We start from the raw sequence: 26,886 nt of genomic DNA, 5'->3' as shown, positions 1-26,886 counted from the left end.
TTATAGGACTTCTATCCAGCTAGTTTTCAGATGGTTCTCCAGGTTGATTATTCTATAATTTAGTGTAATTTTGAAGGGTCTTGGGAGGAGATGTGCACAGCATTTACCTGCTCCACCATGTTAACTGGAACTTCTGTTTTCACTGTCTTTATGATGTATTTTGATGAATAGAAATTCTTAATTTTAATGCAGTCAAAATCATCATTTTTTTTAATCTTCACTTGAGGATATTTTTTAATTGATTTTAGAGAAAGAGGAAGGGAGAGTGAAAGAGAGAGAAAACATCTATGTCAGAGAGAAACATTGATTTATTGCTTCCTGTATGTGCCCCCAGAGATCAAACCCACAGCCTAGGTATGTGCCCTAACTGGGAACTGAGCCAGCAGCCTTTTGGTGTGTAGGACAACACTCCAACCAAGTGAGGCACCTGGCCAGGGCCGCCATTTTTCTTGTGGTTGATGCTTCTGCTTAAGAAATCCTTCCCCATCCCAAAACTCTGAGAATTTTTTTAATGTTTTATCATCTAAAATGTTTATTGTTCTTTCTTTTTAGTTAGGCCTTTAATCTACATAAACTTTATTTCTATATTTGATATAGCTATAAGTCCAATTTTATTTTTTAACATTAATGCACAATTGTTTTAGCATAACTTATTATTATAAGAACACAGTTTTTATATACTCATAACCAGCAGGTTCCTAAATTCTATTAATTCTAATCATTTATGCATAATTTTTAAAAATTATGTACATGCATAGTCATACTATCTTTAGTCATAACTCATGAATAGCTATTGAATATTAATAATTAAATTTTTTAATTAAAAGTTTCTATAAAATTAATCACATGCTTTTTTCTCATTTATTATCTAAAGTTAGAAAATATTAATTGATTTTTTAAATGAAAATCAACTTTGCACTCCTGAGAAAAATTGACTAGGCTATAATGGATTTTCCTTTTATATATGCTGATATTTTAGAGTCTACATTAACAATTTTGTATTAGCCATTATAATTTTCTTTTATTCATACTATTCTAATCAGATTTTTATATCTAGGTTGTGACCCTAATAAATGAATTGGGAGATAGTCCTCCTTTATCTATACTCTGGACTACTTTGTGTGAGTGATTAGTTTCTCCTTGGATATTCCGGTAGGCTTAAAATCATCCAGGTCTGGATGTTTTTTATTACTAATTCATTTCATGGTTATAAAAGACACTTTTCCTTTCTTTTTCTTTTTATGTAGTGTTTAAAAGATGCAGTTTTCTAAGAATTTGACCATAATAATAAAATTTAAAATGTATTTGCATAAAATTGCTTATATCTTCTTCGTCTGCACCATCCATAACTCTGTCTACTATCCCATCCTGATTTTGCTTACTTTTCCATGTTCTTTTTTATTAATCTTACCAGAGTTTTATCAATTTTATCAACCTTACCAAACACTTAAATTTTGGCTTTTTAGATGCTCTTAGTATATATTTCATAGCATTATTTTTTCTTTTTTCTTAACTTTTTCTGATTTATGAAAGTTATTTTTCAGTTCACTTCTAATTTTACAAAATAGCTGTATTACTCATTAATCTACAGCTTTTCTAATTTCACAATATAAGCATTTAAGCCTACAAATTTTTCTCTTAGTTCTGTTTTATCTACAAACCACAAGTTTTTATTTCCATCATTGCCCAGTCTTAAATATTTTGTGATATTTTATTTGTCCCATGGATATTTAGAAGCTGATTTTTAATTTCTAAAAAGGTTGGGCTTTTCTAGTTAAGAAATGCCCCTTAATTTCATTGTAATCAGAAAACACATTCTATATTAATTCATTGCAGATTTTTGAGGCACCATCTGGTCTAGGTGTTTTTAAAATGGTTTATTTGTGCTAGAAAGGATGTATAATTTGTAGTGCTGAATAGAATCAGTACACCAGATAATTTGGTCCACTTATCTGACTTCAATGTGTGTAAGATTTTTAGTGAAAACAGACGTTTTTTCCCTAACTCTTTTCTCCTCTCCAATATTTTTGTAAAACTTAACCATATCTCAAAGGTTACAAAATTTAGCACTTTTCAATAACTTTCAATGAACATAAAACTTACATTCTGGGGGGAAAATAAAATAGTAAATCAAGTTTGTCAATCATTGTTTTCAATTCTCCTGTATTTTTTAAATTATATTTTATCGATTATGCTATTATAGTTGTCCTGATTTTTCCCAATTTGCCCCCTCCACCCAGCACCCCCTACTCCTCAAGCAATCCCCCCACCATTGCTCATGTCCATGGGCCATGTGTGAAAGTTCTTTGGCTACTCCATTTCCTACAGTACTTTACATCCACATGGCTATTCTGTAACTGCCTATTTGTACTTCTTAATCTCCTCACCTCTTTACCCATTCTTCCCCTCCCCCCTCACATCTGATAACCTCCTGGTAACTAACTTCTTTTGCTTTTAAGAATCTCTCTTTATCTTTAACTTTTGACCTTTTGATAATGTTGTGTCTTGGAGTGGACCTCTTTGCATCCATCATAGTGTTGACTTTCTGCACTTCCTGGACTTGCATGCCTATTTCCTTCACCAAATTTGGGAAGTTTTCCTTCACTACTTTTTCAGATAGATTTCCAATTTCCCACTTCCTCTCTTCTCCTTCTGGCACCTCCCTGATGTGAATGTTATATCTCTTCAAGTTGTCCCAGAAGCTATTTATACTATCCTCATTTTTTTGAATTCTTTTTTTTGCTTATTGTTCTGAGTGGTTGTTTTTTGCCTCCTTATGTTCCAAATCATTGATTTGATTCTTGGTTTCATCCATTCTACTGTTGTTTCCCTGTAAATTGTTCTTCATTTCAATTAGTGTAACCTTTGTTTCTGACTGAGTCTTTTTTATGCCATTGAGGCCTTCACTAAATTCCTTAAGCATCCTTATAAACAGTGTTTTAAACTCTCCATCTCATAGATTGCTTATCTCCATTTCATTTAGCTCTTTTTCCCTGTTTTTATCTGTTTACTTTGTTCTTTCATTTGGGCCATGTTTCTTTTTCTCCTCATTTTGGCAGCCTCCCTGTGTTTGTTTCTATGCATTAGGGAGAGCTGCTTTGACTCCTCCATGTCTTGGTAGTGTGACCTAATGCATAGTAGGTGTCCTGAGGGGTCCAGTGGCACAGCCTTCCTTATCACCCAGGCTGGGTACTCAAGATGCAGCTTTTGGGTGGGCTGAGCACACCTTCTTGCAGTTGAGTTTTGGTTGCTGTTGGAAGATCGATGGGAGTGATTTACCCAGGCCAGTCAGCTGCAGTGACTGGCTATGACCACTTACCATGGACCTCTGCCCTCTGTGAAGGATCAACTGTGCAAGGGCAGGGTGGTAGTGCTCCAACATGGTCTGTAGCTGTCCACTGGGTGCACTGGCCCTGGGGTTTCCCAGGTGGTGCAGGCCAAAGTCAGCCCCCTACCTGTGTTTTGCCCAGGGTACTCAGCCTGATCTGTAAAGCAATCTGAGATGGCTGCTACTTGTGCTGGACTTGGAGATTCCCAGGAGAATCCAACCTGTGACTATAATGTGGTTCACTGAAGCCAGCTATTGCTTGTTTCATAGAATTTAGTAGCCAAGACCAGCCTTTCTTATGGAAAAACAGCTTGGGTGGGCCTGTAAATTGGGTGGGGTAGAGCCTCTGTGGATCTCCAAGGTGGGTCACATAGTGTTAGCTGGGTTGACAGAATCTCAGATATGGCACCAGTCTATGGGATCTGTTGGGGGGGGGGCAGGGAGGGCTCAGTAAAGAGACAATGGCCTCTGCTCATCCCAGTGACAGACACTTCAGTCTCTCCCTGTATATTGCTGGTGCCCTTCAAGCTGCCACCCCAGTGCTGGAGCTCAGAGGGAGCCAGTCTGGTAGGTGAGTTTGTGTGTGGGTTCCCCAAGAGGAATTGCTTAGGTCTCCAGCAGCCTCCTCTACCAACTCAATCTTTGCTGATTTTCTCAGCCAGAAGTTGTGGAAATTTATCTTCCTCGCACTGGAATCCTGGGCTGGGGAGCCTGGTGTGGGTCTGGGACTTCTTGCTCCTCAGACATCCCTTCCAAATTTTTATCCACGTCGGTGTGGAGCCAGTCTGTTCCACATCCACAGCCTTTACTAGTCTGGATGGATGTGTTTTCTTCAGTACTGCAGTTGCCTTCCATTCAACTCATCTTCTAGTGTTCCTGAATGATGGTTGTTCTATATTTTAGTTGTAATTTTGATGTGATTGTGTGAAGAAGTGAGACATGTCTACCTATGTTGTCATCTTGACCAGGAGCCTCTGCTGTATTTTCACTGATTGATTGCTCTTTAATTGCTGATATTAAAAAGTTCTGTTATGATTGTAGACTTTTTCCTGTTTGTTGTTCTATTAATCTTTACTCTACATTTTAAGATATATTATATGTTTTTATAGGGTTGGATCACCAGCATTATATAAGAATCTACAACCTCTCCTATAATTAGTACTGTCCTTTTTTATGTTTTGCTAATTGAAAGGTATAAAATGAAACTTCATTGTGATTGTAATTTTCATTTCCCTAATTATTATTATTATTGTTCAGCTCTGAGTGTTTATTGACCATATGTGTTTCCATTTCTGTAAATGCCAATTTATGTCCTTTTCCATTTTCCTATTGTTTGTTCACTTTTCAGCCCACAAGGAAGTTATTTTTATGTGTAGCAAATATCTTTTCTTAGTTTATGTATTGTCTTTTCCTCCCCCTTTCCTCTCTCTCTCTCTCTCTCTCTCTCTCTCTCCATTGTGCAACCCACTTCATGGCTGGTAGCCTATGGGAAGAGGCCAGGCAATGGTTCAAGGCTGCAGTTTACTCTGGCATAGGGCTCTCTGAGAGACCCAGGGGGAGGCCTGCCATAAATCCAAACCCATGCATGTTTTTTCACTCTCTTTAAAGTCTTCTTTGATGTCTAGAAGTTCCGTATTTTAATATAGCTAAATTAATGTTCTTTTTGTGTGCCAGAAATTGTGTTTAAGAAATTTTTTCCTAGCCTGAGATAAGAAGGGTGGTTTTGTTTAAGTCTTAAAGTTCTGCTTCTGAAATTTAAGTTGTAATCTTTTGGAGTTTATTTTTGGGAATTTTTATTATTTGGTTTATTTTGGAGTTCATTTGGTATGATATGAGGTAAGTAAACAACTCTACTTCTTTTGTCACAGATAAAGATAAACACTTATTCTGACTTTATTTATTAAATAGTTCCTCCATTCCCCACTAATATAAAATACCAATGTTCCCTATGTTTGTGAAATTGTTTTTGGCTATTCCATTCTATTCCATTTTTCTATCCATGTTCATATACCATACCTTGTTGACTAACTGTAGCTTTATATTAATTCTTGATAGGAAAAGCCTTCCTTCCTTGGTGTTTTGACAGTTCTTAGCCTTTTACTCCCCATATAGAATTAACTCATCACGTTCCACCAGAAAAGAAATAAAAGTATTGAGATTTTAACAGTGTTAGCATTGTACCACTAATCAGCCTGTAGGCATCTGACATCTTTTCAATATTAAATTCAATACAATACAGCAATCCATGAACATGGATCTATTTAGGTTTTCTGTCATGTCTTTCAGGAAAATATTCTAATTTTCTATGGTCCAATCTTGAACCTCTTTTAAGATTTATTCCTAGATGCTTTATGCTTTTTATTGCCACTGTAAGAGGAGTTACTTGAAATTAATTTTTTGACTTGTTTGTTGGTGCATCTGGAAATACAATCTACTTCTACATGTTGTTCATATATCCAACCCCAGTAAGCAATAAGCAACTCATTAGTTTGGATAATTTTTGGCAGATGTTTTTCTAAGTAAACAATTATATCATATATGAACGATGACAGTTTTATTTTCTCCTTCTAATCCTCCAGTGTGACATGCAGTAGAAGTGGTGATAGTAGCATGCTTATTCTTCTTTTTAGGTTACACAGAGAATACTTCCAATGTTTCCATATTTAAAATGGTTTGGTAGGGTTGAGTTTTTTGGTCTTTGTTTTTGTTTTTGTTTTTGTTGTTACCTTAATCAGGTTTAGGATGTTCTCTTCTATTCCTACTTGCCCTTGAGATTTTTTCATGAATGCATGTGGAATTTTGTTTTCTTAATGTATAGAAATGACCAAATGTTTTCTACTTTTCTACTTCACATTTAATATTTCTCTTTTACTTTCTTATTATTATTATCTTTGTCTCTCGGTGTTGCATTTAGTGGTATTTCCTTAGAGTTACCTTTCAGTTCACTAATTCTCTTTAACTTTGTAATTTGATACTTAACCTATCCATGACTTTTTATTTCACCAATTTATTTTTCATTTCTAAAAGTTATATTTTTTCCAAATCCAATTAGTCAGTTTTATACTTTCCTGTAGCTTACTATTTGGAGAATGAAATTTTTTTTTGATATAACTCATATCTTGGCACTCTATATTATGCATCTGATCTTTCCAATATCTAAAACCCTCAGAGGGTCTACTTATGTTGCTTGCTATTTTTTCCTTACTCTTATTCATGGCTAAAAGAATGTCTAAGTAGAAAAAAAAAAGAGCCAGGGTAGATACTTCAAAGAGGGGGAATTTAATATAAGAAGTTTGTTATGCAAATGTCATGTCCAAAGATTAAAAAAGGAACGGTGATGTTACCTAAAGGTGAGCAACTGTCAGCAGCCATTCTTTCTCCTAAGGTGGAAGGAGCAAAAGCTGAAGTGGTGTCATTCAGGCCCCTTGAGAACAATGCTGCTGGTGTTGCAGCAGCGCCACTGTCACTAATTACTGCCACTACTCCACCAGAAGTCCACAGCTTCACTCCCACTGTGGCTGCAAGAGTCTGGGCGCCCAGTCTCTTTGACATTGCTGCATTTGCTGCTGACTCTTTGGGGGCACAAGGTTCTCCACCATGGATCCAACTGTGCTGCTTGTACAACTGCCTGCAATGACCAGCCAGTGCCTGCCATTGCCAGAAAGAAAAAAGTAGTCTCAAAAGAAAAAAGTAGTCTCACTCCTCCTCTTCCTTTTCATGTTTTTTTCCATTGATAGGGCCTAGGCACGAAACCAGCTGACTATACTAGGAAATACAGTTTACAGGCGCACAGCCCTTCACAATACAAAGGATATCAAAGAAGTGTGGAAATGTTACCGAGTGCTAACAGACCAAAAGCCAGCATCATTTCCTTGCATGGTCTGTGATTGCATTAAATCATGGTTGGTTTAATCAGTAGAAAATCCCCGGGCTTCCATTAGAGGATGCTTTCTTTCAAAGATGGCCCCTTGTGATAGACAATGCAGACAGAGTCATTTGTTTTCAGGACAATCTTTCTGGGATGTGTACAGAGAAACTATGTTGCACAACTCCGGAGGGTATCATTTACATAGAATGCAATGAAAATGATGCTCCTAGGCGTTCTTTATCCTGGTGACCCAATTGCTTCCCACGCTCACTCAGATTTTTTAGTGGCCAGTCTGTGTGGAGGGAATGAGGAAGGTGTCCCGGAGAGCCTAGCAATGCATTAACAATTCTTTCTTTAGCAGGACCTATCTAGTCTGCCCTCTTGCCCAGATATGTAGTACTTCTAAAAAAACAATAAAATGATACTTCTTCCTCCCTTCCTGCCCCACAAAAAGAAAAAGAAAAAAGAAATTGTTAAGGCCTGTGTAGAGTTGGGAACTGTCAGCTACCTTTTGGGGATTTGAACTATCAGCAAGAGAAGGTGTAGAGACTTCAAATTGTCCTAGGGGTTGGGGCAACTCCTAAAGCAACCAGCTACCAAACTCTTTAGGTTTTATTGAGTCTCCAAAAGTGCAGAGGGTAATGAATGGACTGAAGATGACTGCCTCCCAACACACATTACTTATTAGAGGCTATAATACAACACTGTGGGGTTTTTGGTTTTTTGTGTATGAAATGGTTAAAATATACATGTCAAATAAGACCAGCACAGTGAATTGAAATTCATTGATTCAAGATGATATGTGTGAAGACTGTATGAGGGAAGCAGTAGTAAATGGAAAATTAGTCTGGTTGCTACTTAGGAACTTCAGACAAAACTGGAGATATTGAGCAGGGTAAGGAACCTTGAGTGTGCATGTCAGATGTGCTATTTAGACTAATTCATAAGAAAAACACTAAGAGGTTGTGGGGGGGCTCCAACTGCAGGGTCCCCTGGCCACCACAGATGAGAATAAGTTTACCAAGTCATGATCTGCTTGGGGAGGAAAAGTGGCCAATCTCTCAAGGAGAAGGGCCCAGAGCCTTCTCCTCAAAGGGCTTTTATTGGGTTCATTCTGCACAGGAATGCAGGTAAAGTTTATTAATCACTGTCAGTCAGTAAGGATCAAACAATAGATAACATACAAAGAACTCTGAGGACCAATTTTGAGTCAGGGTCTGATAGCTAAAGAGCAATAAAACTTTGAGGAACAAACTCATTTCTTGCTTTGACCCTTATCATTTAATTGAGAGCATTGTAAACAAAGCAGGTTTCACAGGATTTTACATATTCTTTCTTCAGCCTGATTGCCCTATGGAACCCGCCCTTTCCAGGACAGGGCTGCACCACCCTCTGTCATTGTTTCAGGCAGTCAGGCAGGTGAAGTAAGGTAGCCAAGAGATTAGGAAATTTCTTGCAGACAGAATGAGGACTCAGGCTTTGTCAAAGCCTAAGGGTGAGGGTCCATCACCCCCTTTTCTATAGCCCCCCCAAGTCCTTTCCTAGGGGCCCCTGTGACCCGTGCCTGTCTTAGGTCATTCCCCCCTTGGGAATGTTACCCGTCATTGGCTAACTGATCAAGCATTGGGGGCCAGACAGGGTCAAAAAAAGGAGCAGAAGTAGAGCTCCTGCCAGGGAGATAAGCTTTGTCTCCTTAGTGGCTTATGGTTCTGAAGGTCACTCACTCAGCCTTAGCCATGAGGTGTAACAGCTTCTGAAACCAGGCAGGCTGGCTCCCAACAAGAGGTCATGTCATTAATTATCCCAGAGTTGTAAGATTCCAGTAGAACTTAAATTTTAACATTATTGTTCTAAAGACCATAAGGCCATGAAAGATTATCTGTGTCCAACTATGATTGTCTACATGTGTTTTTATGAGTTTACTGTCTGTGTCCATATTATCTTCTTATGCTTATCCTTATCTTTTTTGGTATTACCAAGTCTGGGATGCTGTCTCTATCTTGCTTTGTCTATCTTACTCCCTTCCTGCTCTGTTCCTTCTAAATCTTGACTTTCCTTTCTAATTTTATAGCCAATCATTTTGAATTGGCACATTTTTCTATCACATATATTTACTGAATACTTTTAAGTTCTCAGTTACCTAATTTAAAATAGATGAATAGACCATTTTCTTCTCTAGTTAAATAAAATGAGTTCATTTTATATGTGTGGGGGGGCAGGGGGAGTTTCCTCTCTCCAGATCCAGAAACACCCCCGAATTTGAGAACTTCATTAGAAATCGTAGATAAGTTCCATGAACTGAACTAGAAACATGCTCCAGATTGATTGTTGATCTTCTTTCTCTGCCCAAATTTTTCATCTGGATTGAATTCGGCCCAATCATCTCATTCCAGTATTTAATGTAGTTGGGCATTAAGTTGAGAAGGGGAGAAGGAAGTAGAGACAGATTTCACAGCTGCAATTCAATCCTTTTAAACCATATGCCTATATCAAGAAAAGGGTATTAGAAAGAAAAAGCTGCAGTTCTTGAAAAGGTCAGACCTGTGAATTTGGTAGACTACAGGCCCATTGATGTGCTCTTAGCCAAATCTACCCTCATGGATTGTTGAAACAGAAGAAAACTACAGAGAAATCCCCTTCAGTTGACAATCACTGCCCACTCTCACCTCCATCTGTTCACAAGATATAAACTGCACTCCCCCAGGACAATTTTATTCTTAATTCCAGAGTTAGTTTGGAAACTCCTACATTCCACTTTAGTTCTCACTTAGAATCAGAATCTTCCAATCCTTTGAGACCATCTGATCTAACTCTCTCATGTTATAGATAAAGATCCTGATGATGTAAGGACTCCATTAGTGGCAGGGCCAAGAAGAGAACCTCATTTTTATTCTTGGTGCTATTTCATACTTCATGATGCTGTGCATGTATCAGATACACAGGAATATATAAAATTTTTTATTAAAAATTGCACTGGAAAAAGGAATATAAATCTTTGGGGAATAGTAGTCAGAAAGACTGAACTCACCAATTAGTAGCTACCTGAAAACCAAAGTCAAATTAAAAGATAAAATTATCACCCTGGCTGGTGTGGATCAGTGGACTGAGAACCAGCCTGTGAACCCAAGAGTTGCCAGTCTGATTCCTGGCCAGGGCACATGCCTGGATTGCAGGCCAGGTTTCCCGGTTGAGGGTGTGCAAGTGGCAACCAAGTGATGTTTCTTGACGTTTCTCTCCCTTTCTTCCCTTCTCTCTAAAAATAAATAAATAAAATCTTTAAAAAAAAAAAAACCCTCTTGCTGGTGTGGCTTAGTGGACTGAGTGCCGACTTGTGAACCAAAGGGTCACTGGTTTGATTCCCAGTCAGAGCACATGCCTGGGTTGTGGGTGAGTCCCCAGTGGGGGCAAGCATGTGAGAGGCAACCACACATTGATGTTTCTCTCCCTTTTTTTCTCCCTCCCTTCCCCTTTCTCTAAAATAAATAAATAAAATCTTTAAAAAATAGATGGATTATCTAGGCAGCACCCAAGGCATCAGTCTTTAAGGGGTGCCAAAAAGATGGCACTCTTTTGTGAATTAGAGAAAAATCCTTCCCCTGGGCAGATGCAGCCCCTTAGCAGTGGACCTTGGTGAGAATATAAAGATAGACCTTCCTCCTTGTGAATGCAGCCAGTGCCTGCGTGCAGCATGGTAAGTGGAGAGTGAGATGGATTTCAACTGCCACTTGCCTCCTGACTAAGTGTCCTTGTGCACTGACCAGAAATCCTCAGAGATGACTATATGTGGTTGGAAGTGATGCTTTGACAAGAACTTGAGATAGGATTGAACCAGCCAAAAAGCAATAAATGATTACTAGCCCGCCTCCTTAGCAGCATGACTCTGGGTAACTCAGTCCAGTGCTTGAGGTCAGGCACTAGAAGGGAGGCTGCAGGCTTCCCTGGAGGTCCTTCTGTCTCTGCTAGCCCCATTTGCCAAGGGCCTAGTGTTGTAGGAATGAGTTGTTCTAGGTTAGAGCATGAGTTCACCAGGTATACTTCTATAATTCCCCTGAAGTAGTGTGCAGTGACAGAGGTCAGAGAGTGCTCTGGTATATATTCTGGAGGTAGCACTTCCATTTCTGAGATAGTTCTAGTACTTCCCTTTTCTTCATTTTCGGTGGACAAGGTACAGCATGGACTTTGAGGTTAAATGATGAATTTGAATCTTGACTCTACCTTCTCTGTATGATGACTTCAGATAAATCCCTCTAAAGTTGCTGATATCCTTTACCTTTTCTTTTTTAATTTATTTTATTGATTATGCTATTCCAGTTGTCCCAATTTTCCCTCCTTTATTCCCCTGTACCCTGCACACCCCCCTCCCACCAGCATTCACTGCCTTTAGTTCATGTCCATGGGTCATACTTATAAGTTCTGTGGCTTCTACATTTCCTATACTATTCTTAACCTCCCCCTGTCTATTTTGTACCTACCATTTATGCTTCTCATTCCCTGTACCTTTTCCCTCATTCTCTCCCCTCCCCTATCCTGCTGATAACCCTCCATGTATTTCCATTTATGTGATTCTGTTCCTCCTGTTCTAGTTGTTTGCTTAGTTTTTGTGTTTTTTTTAGATTCAGTTGTTAATAGTTGTGAGTTTGTTTGTCGTTTTATTGTTCATAATTTTTATCTTCTTTTCTTAGATAGGTTCCTTTAACATTTCATTTAATAAGAGCAAGGACCTACATCCAGATTACTCTAACCAGCAAAGGTATCATTCAGAATGGAAGGGCAGATAAAGTGCTTCCCAGATAAGGTCAAGTTAAAGGAGTTCATCATCACCAAGCCTTTATAACAGGGGTGTCAAACTCATTTTCACCAGGGGGTACAACAGCCTCACAGTTGCCTTCAAAGGGCTGAATGTAATTTTAGGATTGTATAAATGGAATTACTCTTAACAGTTAAGTGAGAGCTTGGTGCTGCTGCTGGGTAGGAACAGGGTGCCAGGCCAGATAAAACAAGGTGGAGGGCCGGATTTCGGCCTGCGGGCCTTGTGTTTGCCACCTGTACTTTATAAAGTGAAATTTTAAAGGGACTTATGCCTTTACCTTTTCTGTAAAATGGACTTTGCTAAGAGGATTAAAGCAGACAACACATAACAAGTATGTGGCAAGCATAAGTAGTGTACACTCTGTCCAAGGGGAGGAGAACAGTGCTCATGTTCCTCTCCGCCTCACTGCAGTTGCAGAAGACATTGCTGGTAGCCCATTACACTATCTTGTGCCATGTACTACAAACCATTGGCTTCAGAGCCCAGAGGAGCTGGGCACCAGCTAGCTCTCTCCATGGAGAGGAACAGAGGACAGTCCCCAAAGTTTGATTTGTTCTTTGCGTACCACATTCCCGTAATGTCTACTTTAGTTCCCACTAAAATGAAGTCCACATATTAATGGGTGTCCTTGTAGATAATAGAGTACCCCTACTTATGTAGGAAGAGAAAGATCGTTAAGAGTGAGTGCTGGCATCAGAGTGATCTGGGTTTTGAATTTTAGCTCTATTTCTCCTTTTTTTTTTTTTTTTGCTTAATTTATGAACTCCTGAGTGAAAGTCTTTTCTAACTGTAAAAATGGGATATTAGTTTTTATCTCATAAAGTTAAAGAAGAAAATTTCCTGGCATATAAGAAGCACTCAGTAAGGACTTTATTGTTGTTGTTGTTGTTTTTATTAGAAATGTGCAGGGTCATGTGTACCAGGTTGCTTTTAAAGAGCCCCCAAAGTGACAGAAGCATAGGACAATGCCTGGCAGCCCCTGGGCCGTGGACTGGGGTCAGGGATGCTAGGCTGCAGCTGCTATGTCCCTGTGTTGCACTAATTCTGGCATCAATAGGGGTGAGCTCCCCCAGAACTGAGAATTCTCAGGTTGCTCAGGGACGGGGGGTCTGGGGACATATTTAAAACATGATTATAAAACATCCCACCATGAACAGAAACACTGAATTAGGGGGTGAGACATAGAGTTGAGATAATAATAGAAAAGAAACACAAGGCAGGAGTTTCCCGTAGATACCATGTGCACTGGGAATTCGAGATGTGAAGGGCTTTCTGTTCACACCCATGCCTCCTCCCAGGACCTTTAAGAAAGCAGGAGTACAAAACACACCGAGCACACACCACAGCTCAGGCTACAAAGCTCACTCCAGACGGGCCAGGAAGCAAGTGCAGAAGACATATCATCTAACAGCTAAGAGAGGAAGAAAGGTAATTATTAAATTGTCATTGCATTGAGGTCAAGCATCTTAATCTAATACCTTCCCCCCACTCCAGGGACAGTAGTAGGCGCTCACTAGACAAACACGTTGGCAGGAGAGGACAGAGAAACCCAACGGAATGAACAAAAGACCCTAGATGATTTGCAGTGCTCCCACCTCGGTCCCTTCTTAACTGGTAAATCTCAAATAAGGGCTCATCCATTGTCAGACCAACAACTCAAAGCATCTTCATATTCCAGTGTCCACCAGGGTGCTGAAGAGAAGAGAGATGTGGTCCCTTCTAGGTCCTCACGATCCATGATCCCTTTCCTTCCCTTCCAAGTCCAGAATCGCAGGCAGTAGAAACGGGGCCACTTGAAAGCTCTTCGCGCTCACGAACAGGAAGACGGGGGAATGGCTTAATAAGTGAGCCTCGCTGTTCGGGCGGGTGGGGCGGGGGGGGGGGGGGCGGGGGAGAGCGGGTCCGGGGTGGCGGGTGGAGCCCAGCAGGCGTACCTTGACCTGTGCTCCACGCAGGGGTCCCGGAGGCGTGGCCCGGCCGCCCGCTCCTGGGCTCGGCGGGTGAGGCGTGGGCCGGCGCTGCGGTCCGGCGAGTCCCGGCAGCACGTCCCGCGCCCCGCGCTCCCTGCAGAGGGAGCTGTGAGCCCGCCTGGCGCACGCTCTGACGCCCCGCTCCGCTTCCTCTCGCCGCTGCTGGGGCCCGCCCCGCCGGGGAGGGGCTCCGGGACTCGCGACAGCTGCTTCCTGCTTCCCGGACGTCTCCGAGGTGCCCTGCCGGTCCTGTCGTGCCAGCCCCACCCGAGAGCCCCTCTCATTCTGTAGCCTGCCAGCTCCTGCCGGCACCCCAGCCTTGCCCCGCAGCCAGGCCAGCTCACCCGCGTCTGCTCTTGGAGCCCACGCCCCACGCGACCCCCCTGCTCGCTCCGGCCATGCTGTCCTTCCAGTACCCCGACGTGTACCGCGACGAGACTGCTGTGAGTACAACTGCCGGCGCCCAACCGGCTGCCCTCCGACCCTGCCTCACCCGCAGCCCCTTGCCCCCTGCGTCCCTCCCCTCCCCCTCGGCCTTTGTCTGCGAGAAACGGCCGGGGGCGCGGGGCTCCTCCCGAGCCTCAGAGTCTCCGGTGGCCGTCACTGTCCGCCGGCTGGCAGCGGAGCCTGTGGTCAGCAGCCTCTTGGCAATTGCCTGACATCAATGGGGTCAGGGCAGACGCCTAGGTAGGAAGTGTTAACTGCTTTTTGACTGGCGGAGACTCCTTGCCATAAATATGGTGGTAGGAGAAAGCGTGTGTATGTGTAGGTGATGTAGAATTTAAATACAAAGGCAAACTTTTTAAACTTCCGCATTTAAAATCCTTAGAGTTGAAGTTCATTCATTCGATTTTAAAACGTGTATTGAGTGCCTACTCTGCCCAAGGCCAGGTGCTGGGCATTTGGGGGATGCAGAGACAGAGAAACGCCAAAGGTGAACAGTGACCCCTAAGTGTGGCAGTGCTGATCCAAGTTTCTCTAAACAAGAAAAGGAGTTGATTGGGTGCTAAAGGAGGGCCTTATAAGAGAGAAGGAATGGCCTTTTTTCAGTACGATCTTAAGTTTTGCCTCATAAAGGGGTTAGCTACCATTTACCTAAACTGTGGATGAACTCAGGATAACTGTTCAGATCCAATGGTGGAATTGGTGGGCAAACAGCTTTTTCTGTGTGTATAAAAATAATTTGGCATCTTAAGAACTGTAGTGCATCCAAATGTTGTAGGCATGATTCCCTTAGAAATAACCAAATTTCTCATGTTACTTAAAATAGAATTAGAAAAAAATATTTTTGCATAATGCAGTTATAATTTTATTCTGCTTACTTGGACCTAATTTATGCCAGATTGTACTTTAAAGCACATATCATTTTAGGTTAAAGGGTACTGGCCTTTACAATAAAGAACATGTACTTTTCTTTTATTTTTTTAAAGATTTTATTTATTTTGAGAGAGAGAAGAAGGAGGGAGAAAGAGGAAGATAAACACCAATCGAATGCCTCTCATACTCTGAACTGGGGACCTGTCCTGAAACCCATGCATGTGCTCTGACCCTGACCAGACTTGAAACTGTTGACCTCTCTGTTTGCAGAACGCCCTACCCCCTGAACCACACCAGTCAGGGCAGGACATAGTGTTTTTAAATTAAGACTTCCAAGTGGCACTGATGCATTCATGGTTTCTTTGACCACTGGCCATATGGTAACCATGTTTTTTAAGGCTGTTCAACCTTTTGCTTATTAAATTTACTCTAACAGCCCAAGAAGCCCTATTCCTGTGGTTCAAAAGGTATTTCATTTCTGTTTGGAGTAAAGTGATCCTGCCAGCATGGAAAGGACAGACCAAGTAAGACCTGAGTGCTAGTTCTGCCTCTGTCACTCACTAGTAGGATGCCCTTTGGCAGATCATTGCTGTTTATCAGCCTTCTTTCTCATGTATGAAGTATTAGGGCTGGCTTACAAACTAACCACAGGGCTCACTCAACTTGCTTCTATCATAAGGATGTTGTCTTTCATTCATTCGCATGACAGTCTAGCCCTGCGGTGTGCCAGACTTTAGTAATGGAAAGACATATGAGCAGCTCAGTTCAGGTCTAGAGGATCTTTGAGTTTTGGGGATTGACAAAAATATAAATAATTACCCACTATGTGGTTTGATAAGTGCCCTTTCAAATTTGTTTTGTTTGGTTTTGTTTTGGGGAAGGGGTACTGTTTCTTGCTTTGTTTTTCCCTGTTTGTGTTTCCAGAATCCTGCAGTTCATTTATTTATGTTCAAGAGTTCTTAAAAGGGTAAGTGAGGATTTCATGAAGACATTAAAGAGATTATGAATATTAACTCAAAAGGGTGTATATACAGTACCATGGATTTTAGCACTCTTCAGTTTCCTTCTCACCAGAGAACTCATGATAACACTAAGCCTCATGGCCCAGAGAAAATAACCGTGACCCATCCTGGACTCTGCTCTGTGGATCCCACAGGGTGCTCATCTCAGCCCTGGTAGCCTACATGTGGTATTTTTTCTCCTGGGACACGAGTCCCTGATTACTAAACCCTAGGATGGACTTAAGCATTTGCTCAAATTATAGCCTTGGTTTCTAAGATGGGTTTATTTCTCTGCAGCAGGCACTAGACATTGCTGTAGCTCTCTGTCTTGCCCACTTGATTATCTTTTTGCCATGTGCTGGGCAGTCTCCTGCTGAACTGTGAGGTTGGAGCATGCAACCCTTTCTGGTGGATTTCTGCTCTGGTGAGCAGAAATTTGTAAACCATGGTACTTCCTATGTAATGCCATTGCCATCCCCTGAGAGTGCTGCTGTTGATAATTCATGCTTGTGGCAGGGGTTAGAAGAGTTTGTAGGGTGAGTGGGGAACACAAGAGGATGGGATTAATTTCCACCAGTAGCAGGAGATAGTATGTAAGTTGAGCCTAGAAGTTGGCCAGTTAGATAAGGTAGAAAGAATATTCCTGGCTCTCTGACTAAAATAAAACCGTAGTTACGTAGAGCTGGATGGCCATGAAATTGCATGTTTGTAGGATGTCAGGAAGGCCTTTGTGAACACAGCATCCATGGGTGGACACGCTTGGATAGAGTTGGAAAAGAAAAAAAAAGTGGGGCCAGGTTTCATGGGCTCTGCCTGCTATGGGTACATGTCTGTACTTTATCCTGAAGGTAACAGGCGAGTTGTTGAACTGTGTGAGTAAAATATTGAATAGTCATAGTGGCTTATCAGGGCTCTCTTTTTAGAGCCTCTCAGGAAGGTGAGGAATGATTTGCAAACTTAAATCAGATGAGAGAATTAGATACTGCATAACTTGAATTCAGGGGATGTGGCTCTGCGTCCACTCCATTTGGTAGGACATGGTCTTGTAGAAGAAAAATGGGGAAGGGGGCCTTGGCTGCTGGGATTGTCTTTGGGATAGTGAGGACAGATGGGATCTTATGGCTGTGATCTGTGCACAATGGTTAGATCCCAGGGACCTCTGAGTGAACAGTAAATCTGCAGCCTTTACTCTAACTGCTCTGAATTGCATTCCGTAATGTGTAAAATAGGAATATCATTAAGCCCCCTACCAGGTTCCTTTAAAACACCCAGCACAACAGTGTGGATATTCAGTAAAGGTTTATTGCTTTGGTTCTAGCAGTTGGCAACACCTTTATTTACTTGGTTATAAAACTATGATGGTTTCCAGTTAATCTTTTTGTTTCCATATGAAAAGTTAAGTCTGGATAGGGGTAATAATTTTAGTAACATCATAACCTAGGAACATGTTTGAAGTGCCTGGTGTATCCCCTCCAAGGATTATTTGGGGGAAAGCTGTTGGCGGATTGTCTTTAATCCCAACTGTGGCTGTGAACTCAGTGTGGCCCTCGCTCGGAATGACGCCCAACCTTGTTCCTGCCAGTCCAGTGTTGAACCGCAAGATCCTTTACAGGATTCTTTATCTGGTTTCTTATCGACAGGGAGAAGAAGGTTGTTATTTTACACATAATTTATAACTACTTCAAGGTGTGTGAAATGTAAAAACTTGAGAAGATAAAAACTTACATTCACTTGTGACAGGTAAATTTAGTGGCTTTAGGTAAGGTTTGAAAATTGTCCCCCCCCCCCCCCCGCCGCAAAAATCAGTAATTTTATGAAGACTCGTTGGAAGTTTTAGGCCCTGGTTTTATGTCCCTTGCGTGTGTCAGTCCCCGCCAAGTGTTCCACCTGACGTGCCCATTCTTCCAGGTATGCATCTCCCCAGGTGTCCCCTTCCCTGGCACCAGGGGAGAGCAGAGGCAGACCCTACCCTCCCTTTGCAGATAGCCTGGGGTTTAGGCTCGGGGGATGCCTCTTACTTGGCAGCAGCCACACTGGTACTTTGACCAGAAGTAGAGACAGCAGGTTTCTCTTTTCCAGAAGAGTGTTTGCTTTCCTTAGGGATTAGCCTCTACCTTCTGGTGTAGTAGCATGGAGCAAGCAGACAGATTAAAAACTCGTCGGAGGTAGCGGTAGTCCTTCCCGACAGTTGTGTATGAGAAGCCAGCATGTTGGAGTTGTTCAGAGATTTAATCGGAACAACATTGTCAGTGTGGTTTCAGTGGACTGGTTTAATCATGATGGCAAGAAACGGAGAGGTTTTGTAATGATTTTTACCTTTACACAATTTCTTTCAGCATAAGCACCTGGGGGAGGGATGACTCCAGATTGCTGGTCTAGATTCGGTCAGTCTCAGAGGCTGGCCCAGGAATTTGGGCTTTTCATTAAGCTCCCAGGTAGTTCTGATGATCAGCTCCCAGGGGAGCTCCCAAAGGCCTCCCCTCAGCCAGGCCCTGCTTGCACCAAGCAATTTTATTTCTGTCAGGGTAAAGAAAGCATTCCATACAATATCACAAAAAGGAAGCAAGGCTTCGGTTTAGAAGTGCTCTTTCATTGCATGTAAGTCCACCTTTTCAGCTGATGCCAATTGGAATCATTATAACTACACATTAGTCACTTTCTTTGTGGCAGTTGAGACTTAAAGGCAAGCCCAATCATATCATGTATCGGAGGGAGATTTTCTAATCATTAGTAAGCTTTACCAGAACAGGAAAATAAGCACATGTGCGTGCCTCTTTTTCCATCCCACTGCATGGTGTGGTCCTGCACTGTGCCACCGACAGCACATTTTCAGGTTTCTTTAGCACAGCGGCCGGCCTTTGTTTTGTGTTGTACAGACAGCGCTGTTTCCTACTCTGACCTTTCATCCCTCCTCCCGCTCCAGCGAAAACATTCTTTTCACGAAGGGTGGCTTGACACCTTTGAGAACCTGCCAACTCTGGTTCATGTGGTAGTTTGGGCACACACGTTGCCAGTGAGCCAATTGGGGTGTTTTTGTCTGTCCCTTTCCTATGCCTCCGTCACATTCAGAAAGCAATCATTTAATTGGGGTTAAACACTGATTCTCTAATGACACATTTCTGTCTTTTGCAGGTACAGGATTATCATGGGCATAAAATTCCTGACCCTTACACTTGGCTCGAAGACCCAGACAGTGAGCAGACAAAGGTAATTGGGGCTTATAATTACAGACAAGGCAGCCTCAGTGACTAGCGCCAAGCCAGACGTTGGTCACCACGGCTGTCCCTTCCTGGTACCTCCCTGTGTTCTCTGCGGTGGGAAGGGGAGTGTACATGTCACCACTGCCCCTTTCTGTCAAGTGATTCATGGGAGAAGGTGAAAGTATTTTTAGCCCCAGAGAAGATCACGTAACTGTTCTGAGTAGTGTTTACAGTTTGTAGTGACACTAATGAACCACTATTTGAAATGAAAATATTAGAAAGAAAACTGATTTTGACCAAAAGAAAACCTAGAGAAAAATCATGTAAAAGAAAATACTCCCTAACACGTTTTCCCCCCCAAAGGAAAGAAAGTCTTATTAAACAAATATCAGGTCTTGAAAACTAAAAGCTGATCTTAGACTACATACTAATTTTAATACAACAATAAAGAAATGAAACAATAATGAAATTATAAGTAAACTAATAAGTATCTTCTTATATTTTATAGAAGTAAAGGGCTGAAGGGGACAATTTTCTACTCTGTTTAAAGGATAAAGCTTTCCTATTCTTTTGGAGAAACACAGGATTTTAGAGCTGCAGTCTTGTTTCATTAATAAAGCTACTTCGAAGTGCTATTTCCCACAGATATATTTTCTTCCTTGGAGTTCTCAGGTCTGGTCATTTGGGACTCCTCACTGATACGCACTGTGTGTGGTTAAATAAGTTTGCCTGGGTGAGGGCTTAGCGTTTCTCCAGTCCACTTCAAGTTCTTTGACTCTTATTTACAACTGTATTTACATAAGACTATGTATACAGTTTTCATATGCACACTGTTCCAGAAGTTTATTAGAGCTTCTTTAGAATCCCAGAGTACATTTACCATTTAAAAAAAAAAAAAAAAACGTTAAACACACTTTGAGTGGTTTTCCAGGCCCTGAAAAGCCTGTGTCTTAGCATCTCTTGTATTTGCGGCCCCTAGCCAGCGTTCTCTGGAGAACTGAACTCAGATTTCCAAGGCAGTTCAGATTTGCCAGGGAAGCATTTGCTCCTGATGCAGACCTGGCAGTGGGGTTAGGATTCTGCCCCTGCCCATCACCCGCTCCACGGTTCCTGGTCAGTGTGGTTACAGATTCCACCATCTCCTTGGGGAAGAGCTGGGTGAGCTGGGCACAATAATCTATGGAAGAGGAAAAATAGATGTAGGAAGAGGTTGCTGCTGCTCAAGTAAATCTCACGTTGTCTCTTTCTTCTTCCTTCATGCCCACGCACTACCTCACCTGCTTTCTTTTTTCACCACCCTCACCTGTTCTTGCTTGCATCTCTCTCTCCACCTGGCATTAGTGGTGGCAGTGACCACAAGGTGCGGGAGGATGTGGATAAGGCTTCTTACAGTAGAAACGCCTAAAACTGCTCCCCTGCCCTTTGTCCTTGAAGGGAGCATAGCACTATTTTGAGACTTTGTAATGGTTTTTACTTCTATCTATAATCCTCCTTCTCTTCCTTTTCTAGGTGAGAATGATCAGTATTTGGGTTTTCATCTTTCTGTCATGAACCGTTGGGGTATAGAAGTGGTGGGTAGAGATTCTCAAATGAGAAACAGATGAGTATCTTAAGGAACAGGTGAAGGCTGTGCCTGTACAAGTAAAGCTAGGAGGAGCAGGGAGCTGGTGTGGGGCTGCCTCCTCACCTGGAACTGGCCACGGACGACCTTGGTCATCCAGCATGGCCTGGGCTGAGACAGGGATTGAGTTTGGGAATGGAGAATCCCAGGCAGCTACATAGTCTGTGGTGATGGAAAGCACCAGGGTAGGGAAATGAACTTTCTGTGCATCTCTTGGAAGACCGTCCCCAAGGACCATCTCTTTGATGATTACTTTGAAGTATCGGGTACTTCCGGTGTTTCTTCAGTCTTTGATGGTGATTGAGTGATTCAGCAATGCCAGAAAGGCCCAGCTTTGGTGTCTGTGTTAATGGATACATACTTTGCCATCCTTAAATGAATAATGGCTGGTCCTATGGTTGACAAGCCACTTATTATTAGACGACTCTTTGCTAATTAGTGATTTTACAGTCAGTATGTGATGGAACTAATAGGTACACACTGTTATTTTCATGGTGTATACTTACTGGATGCTTATTTTGTGCCAGGCGTTTTACCGACAGCTTGGCCTACCCTATCTCATTTCATCCTCAGACCCTAAAGTAGAACTTTTTATTTTCCCCATCTTACAAATGAAGAAATTGAGTTACTAAGTGATTGAGTAACATGTCCAAGGTTACTTGGCTAGCCAGTACTGGAACCCAGTAGCCCAGGTGTTTTTCGACTTTAGGTGTTAAAAATAACGAAAGACAGACTCTGGGCGTAATAGCTTTGGGAATACAAGCCGTAGGCATATGAGCACACTCATGTCGGTGTGTGCTGTGGGACTTTGTAGGTCCTCCTGCGTGGACCCCACGTCCACCCCCCCACTTCCACGCAAGCCAGTTGAGACGGTGTACCTCGGGTATCGAGGGCTTGTGTGAGCTTTTGCCCTCCCTCGGCATCCTCCATACCCACCCCCTCACTCCTCTCTAAGCCGGCTTGTTGCCAAGGAAGGCTGCTATGTCATCTGGGATCTTCTGAGCTGAATTTCCATCTCGGACTGAAAAGGCAGGGAGTGTGTTTCTAATGAGCAGAAGAGCGTTTTCTGCCATGGTTGTTCACACGCACATGAAGGTACAGCTACCTTCATGTAAAGAGAAGGGTGTTCACATTGGTTCCAAAACAAAGAAACAGCTGCTGGTTGCATTTTTGGTAAGACCCAGTCAGGAAGTAAGGAACACTGGTAGGCAGCTCTTCACAGTTAAGACCTGAAATGCTCTCGGCAGTCCTTTGATATAGCCTCATACTTAATATGGGTTATTCAGCTCTGACAGTGGCTGGCATTTAAAGCTTTATCCTTTAAAAAAGAATATCAGAGCAGACTAGTAACTTAGAAAATTCTCAAAAACAAGGGTGGGGGAGTTGAATCTGGATGAATCCTTTCAAGCTGTCAAAGCCCATATAAACACATTCTATAGCAAATGTTCCAGATTGTAGGCGATCCTTACCCAACACAATTGATTCTTAGAAGTGAACCCAACCTTGATATGAAAACGTAACAGAGATGCTTTGTAAAGAGGAAAGAGTAGGCCCACGCTGCAGAGTAGACATATAATGCAAGCCACACGTATAATTCAAATTTTCCTAGTAGCTGCATTTTAAAAAGTAACAAGAAACAGGTGGACATAATTATAATATTTTTTATTTAATGTGGTAACGTTGACCCTTGAACAACGTAGGAGTTAATGGTGCCAACCCCCAAATAGCTCAAAATCTGCAAGTAACTCTGGGGCTTGGCTCTAGGACCACCCACACCGCCCCCCTCAGCCTGCAGATCCCAGAGCGCGGACTAAAATGCTGTCTTCAGTCCATGGTTAGTTGAAATGAGGATGCAAAACCAGGGGTACAGAGGGCTGACTGCACACTTACTGAAGGAAGTTCACTGGTAAGAGGACCACACAGCACAGACCTTTGTTCTTCAAGGGTCAACTGTGTACTCAAAGTATTAACATCTCAACATGTAATTAATATAAAACATTAAGATATGTTACATCCCTTTTATGAAACAAAGTTGTGAGACGTGCCATACATTGCCCTTGTGCAGTCCATGTCAGTCCAGGACAGCCCCAGCTGCCAGGAGCTGTGGCGGCCGGCCCGTGGCTGCTGTGTTGGACCACAGACACACGGGCCCACCTTTCTTGTGAAGATAGACAGAAAGGGCAAAAATTAACATTAGCAGATTTTTTAAAAAGACTTTACCACAGGGATTGAAGGATAATTTAATGTTACCAGATTAAATAAAGTCATATAATTATCCTAGTAAATATTAAAAAGAAATTTTAAAAAGAAGTGAAAGAAAATCTAAAACTATAACCTAGAATAATAGTGCTTTAATAAGATGATAGTCAAAAAAGCAATCTAAATAGTAGGCTTCAATGTCTGTGTCACTACTGTTTTTGTACGTTTGCAAATCTTTGACCAGTGCAATAAAAAATAAACCAACATTTGGACAACAGAAAAGAAAATCATTACTAACTGTAGGTTATATGATTGTGTATCTAGAAAACCTAAGGGAAACAACTGAAAATGTACTATCACTAGAATTAATGAGTTCAGTCAAGTGAATGCGTACAAAGCAAATATAACATCAGTAGTACTCATATATGCCATCAATAATGAAAAATTAAACCTGTCTTAGAGCAACATCACAAAACAAATACTTGAAAAAGAAGAGATTTCAAGTCTACTGGGAGGGGAAAAATGTTATGTTGGATTTATGGAGATCTTGAAAGGGGCCAGTTTCAGGCATTACTTACAACAGTGAGAAATTGGGAATGATCTCCATTTCCAGCAGTAGTGTAGTGTTTCAGCAGAAAATCAAAATGTTGCACTATACAAATTGCTTACTAAGACGAAAAAGTGCTTATGGCAGAATATTAAGTGGGAGAAGGACGGAAGATTGTAGTGCTCCAAATAATTACAACTTTAAAAACTACTCATAAAACAATTCTAGGAGAATCTTGATGGAAGTATAAAACTAAAGAACAAAAATAAGATTAAGGGAAAGGTCTGTTTCAAACCACTTTACCTACTAAGTGTTGTATACTCTCGACGTGTCTAAGCTGTAGAGACATTTCAGTGGTGTAAAGTGAGAAGTTTCAGCACAAGGTGCTGGAGGGGGAGGTTTGCAGTCATTAAAACCATTTGAGGAGTAGATAGGCCGGACCCAGCAGGCAATTAGCCCATACCTCCCAGTGAGCAGGTGTGCCCAGCTTGCCCTTTGCAGATCATAGGAGGAGTTTGTGGTGTCTTGTCATATCCTAGTGTTTTGACACTGAGGCAATCTGAGCCCTCATCCTCTGTCTATGATGTTAATATGCATGCGGTTGACTTTCTAATCTTTAACGTCCTAAATATCCCTCTAGTTTCCTGGGGCAAACAGAATAAGCTCACCCCAAACCCCACACTCTGCCTTAGCTCTTTGTGATCTTTTCTTCCTTTTCCAGTTGGTCTCCAGGCCCCTTTGGGTGTGCCCTGCTCAGACCTTATTTCAGATCTTACCCCAGGCCATCCCCCTCTTACCCTCTGCCTGTCTACAAGCTACTCTGCATGTCCTTCAATGTAGCTAGAAGATTCATGCCCTCCGCTCCCCCGCCGCCCCATCTTCCAGTAACATCTCCCATCCATGTAAAACCTCCTCTTCATGGTCAGCAGTGGCCCAATGGCCAAATCCAGAGACTTTAAAACTGTTCTGTGTTCACCGCTATGCAGACGGACCACAGGTCCAGGAGAATCGTAGACTTTTCTCTAGACTGGCCAGCGGACTACTCTGCCAACTCTCAGGCTCTTGGAGTTGCTTCCTTTGCTTTCTTCGCCAAGGCAGTCAGTAGTCTGACCCTCAGGTTGTTCTGAGAGTACTGCATGAGTGTTTATTTCTCCTGGATTCTCCAACCAATGTGGGACACCGTTTGCTTCCTGATGGTGATAGATTCTCTTTACATCGCTTGGCATGATTTGCAGCCCACGGCCCAGATAGAAGAAATGTGCCTGCTACCTCTTGAGGAGTCTCCCAATCCTAACTATCTTCTGTGGCTTCAGTTTCATAGTCGAATATTCCACAATTTGTTACTGAGTTACTAAAGGGGAGATACACAGAAAAAGGAAGAATGTATACTTTTCAGGAGATAGCTGCCTTAATTGTAACTAATTGTCGAGTCTGGCTTTCATAGAAACTGTCCAGGAGCTTTAGCACAGGAGGGCACCGAAGGTCGAGTAACAGCTGCGTCTGTATCTAGGGTGACTAATTATTTTTTTTCTCCCTGAGAATTGCCCTGGGGAAAGGGAGAGTAGCAACAGCTCTATTCCTTTTGTGGATTGTAAGAGAAGAACTCTAATAGGAATCAGCTAAAAACAAAAACAAATGTTCATTCTTTCTTTAAAAGCAAAATTTCAGTTTGTTTCAGGAAGGATCAAAGGAATACACAACACAGGTCTTCTTTTCAAAGGCGTTGTTTCCTCTCCCTTCCCAGATCCCGTTTTGGCTAAATAGTTAGGGGTGGTCCATTACATCTGGTGACAAGGGCTAGGGAAGGTAGAGAGGAGAAATCCTCATCTTGCAGGCTAAGAAACCTGGAAACGTTGCCTCTCTCTTCCTCTGTCCCTATACTGTTTCCTTCCTTGGTAGGAAAGATTTTAAACCTTAAAGGACTTCTGATCATCTCCAGGATATTAAGGTAGCCTAGAATTTCCATGTAGGTATTCTAATGTCATGGAGGTCAAAGTTTAGGGAGGGCAACACCTGCTTTACGTTATGCCTCAGGTCTAATGAAATGTGTGTTTTTTCATTTGTTTGTTCCTTGCTTTTATTTGCATTCTGTAAGGTCACCCCTGAAAGTGTGTAGCGTGAGGGGTTTCTGTTCTGCTCTGGTGCCAGCGTGGCCTAGACCTCCCTGCACAGGGCTTTCCCAAGCATGGAGCAGAGCCCGGTGTGTAGGACTAGTGGGGAGCCAGGTGAACCGGGCTTCCTTTGTCCAGTTGCATTTCTTCATGAGGCCACTCTGCCCTCAGGCTGTAGAACCAACAGGAGACAGCTTGCTCCTGGAACTTCCAGCACCATGAAGTTCTAGTTCAGTGTCTCTGAGCCAGAGACAGCAGATCAAGCCTACTATGGGACTGGGGAATACATTAATTAAAAGTATAAAAGACTGGTTTGGTTTATGGTCTCCTTTGAAGACTTGAAGACAAATTGTGATTGTCTGTTCTGTGGATGGTCCCTTTGCCCTGTGTGCTTTGCAAGCATCTGTGATGTTACTTCTATCAGGAGGCTGGGTGGATGGAGGAACCGAGTCCTTGCCAGACGGGACTACAAGTCAGAACACGCAAATCATAGCCCTTGGTCTTCCATTTTCTTGTTCTGTGAGCATAGTAAGCTACCTTAACCTGGACTCGTTTTCTTCATCTATAAAATGAAAATAATCATACTCAAATCATCTAGCTCCAATCTAGGCCAAGGTTGTAATGATACCCAACTGAGCAAATGCATGTAGAAATTCATTTTCAAGACATTCTGAGCATTGATTTTTTTTTTTAACTCAATGGAACTCCTTGTTTCATTGTTCTCAGGAATGATGATTAAACTAGGCCAAAAATACCTTAAAGCTGTGTGGTAGTGTTACTTTTAATTGCTGCCTTCTGAACCCCACTGGCAGAGCTGTGAACACCCATTCCTGTTTCATGTAAAGACCTGAACTGAGAGTTGCCACTGCATCATCCCTTCTCTAGTGGAAATGGGAGACACTTTGGGTAAATAT

The 26,886-nt window shown here is 42.0% G+C and overlaps 1 protein-coding gene and 1 non-coding gene across 2 annotated transcripts in view; one reads left to right on the top strand and one right to left on the bottom strand.

Moving 5' to 3' along the window:
* Positions 1-4,781: 4,781 nt before the first annotated feature.
* LOC114495848 lies at positions 4,782-4,913 on the bottom strand. The gene has a single exon (XR_003684513.1). It is a non-coding gene; the product is annotated as a small nucleolar RNA SNORA42/SNORA80 family (small nucleolar RNA).
* A 9,239-nt stretch (positions 4,914-14,152) lies between these two features.
* LOC114494272 (prolyl endopeptidase) overlaps positions 14,153-26,886 on the top strand; it is a 104,833-nt gene continuing 92,099 nt past the window's right edge. The window contains exons 1-2 of the mRNA XM_028509271.2: positions 14,153-14,419; positions 19,427-19,501. Coding sequence (XP_028365072.1) covers positions 14,375-14,419; positions 19,427-19,501 — 120 coding nt within the window. The 5' untranslated portion in view covers positions 14,153-14,374. The remainder of the gene's footprint in view (positions 14,420-19,426; positions 19,502-26,886) is intronic.

The sequence above is a fragment of the Phyllostomus discolor genome, chromosome 4, assembly GCF_004126475.2.
Source record: "Phyllostomus discolor isolate MPI-MPIP mPhyDis1 chromosome 4, mPhyDis1.pri.v3, whole genome shotgun sequence".
In the NCBI taxonomy this organism is placed as follows: domain Eukaryota; kingdom Metazoa; phylum Chordata; class Mammalia; order Chiroptera; family Phyllostomidae; genus Phyllostomus; species Phyllostomus discolor.
The sequence above is the reverse complement of the archived record's forward strand: the minus strand, read 5'-3'. Positions and strand labels throughout refer to the sequence as shown.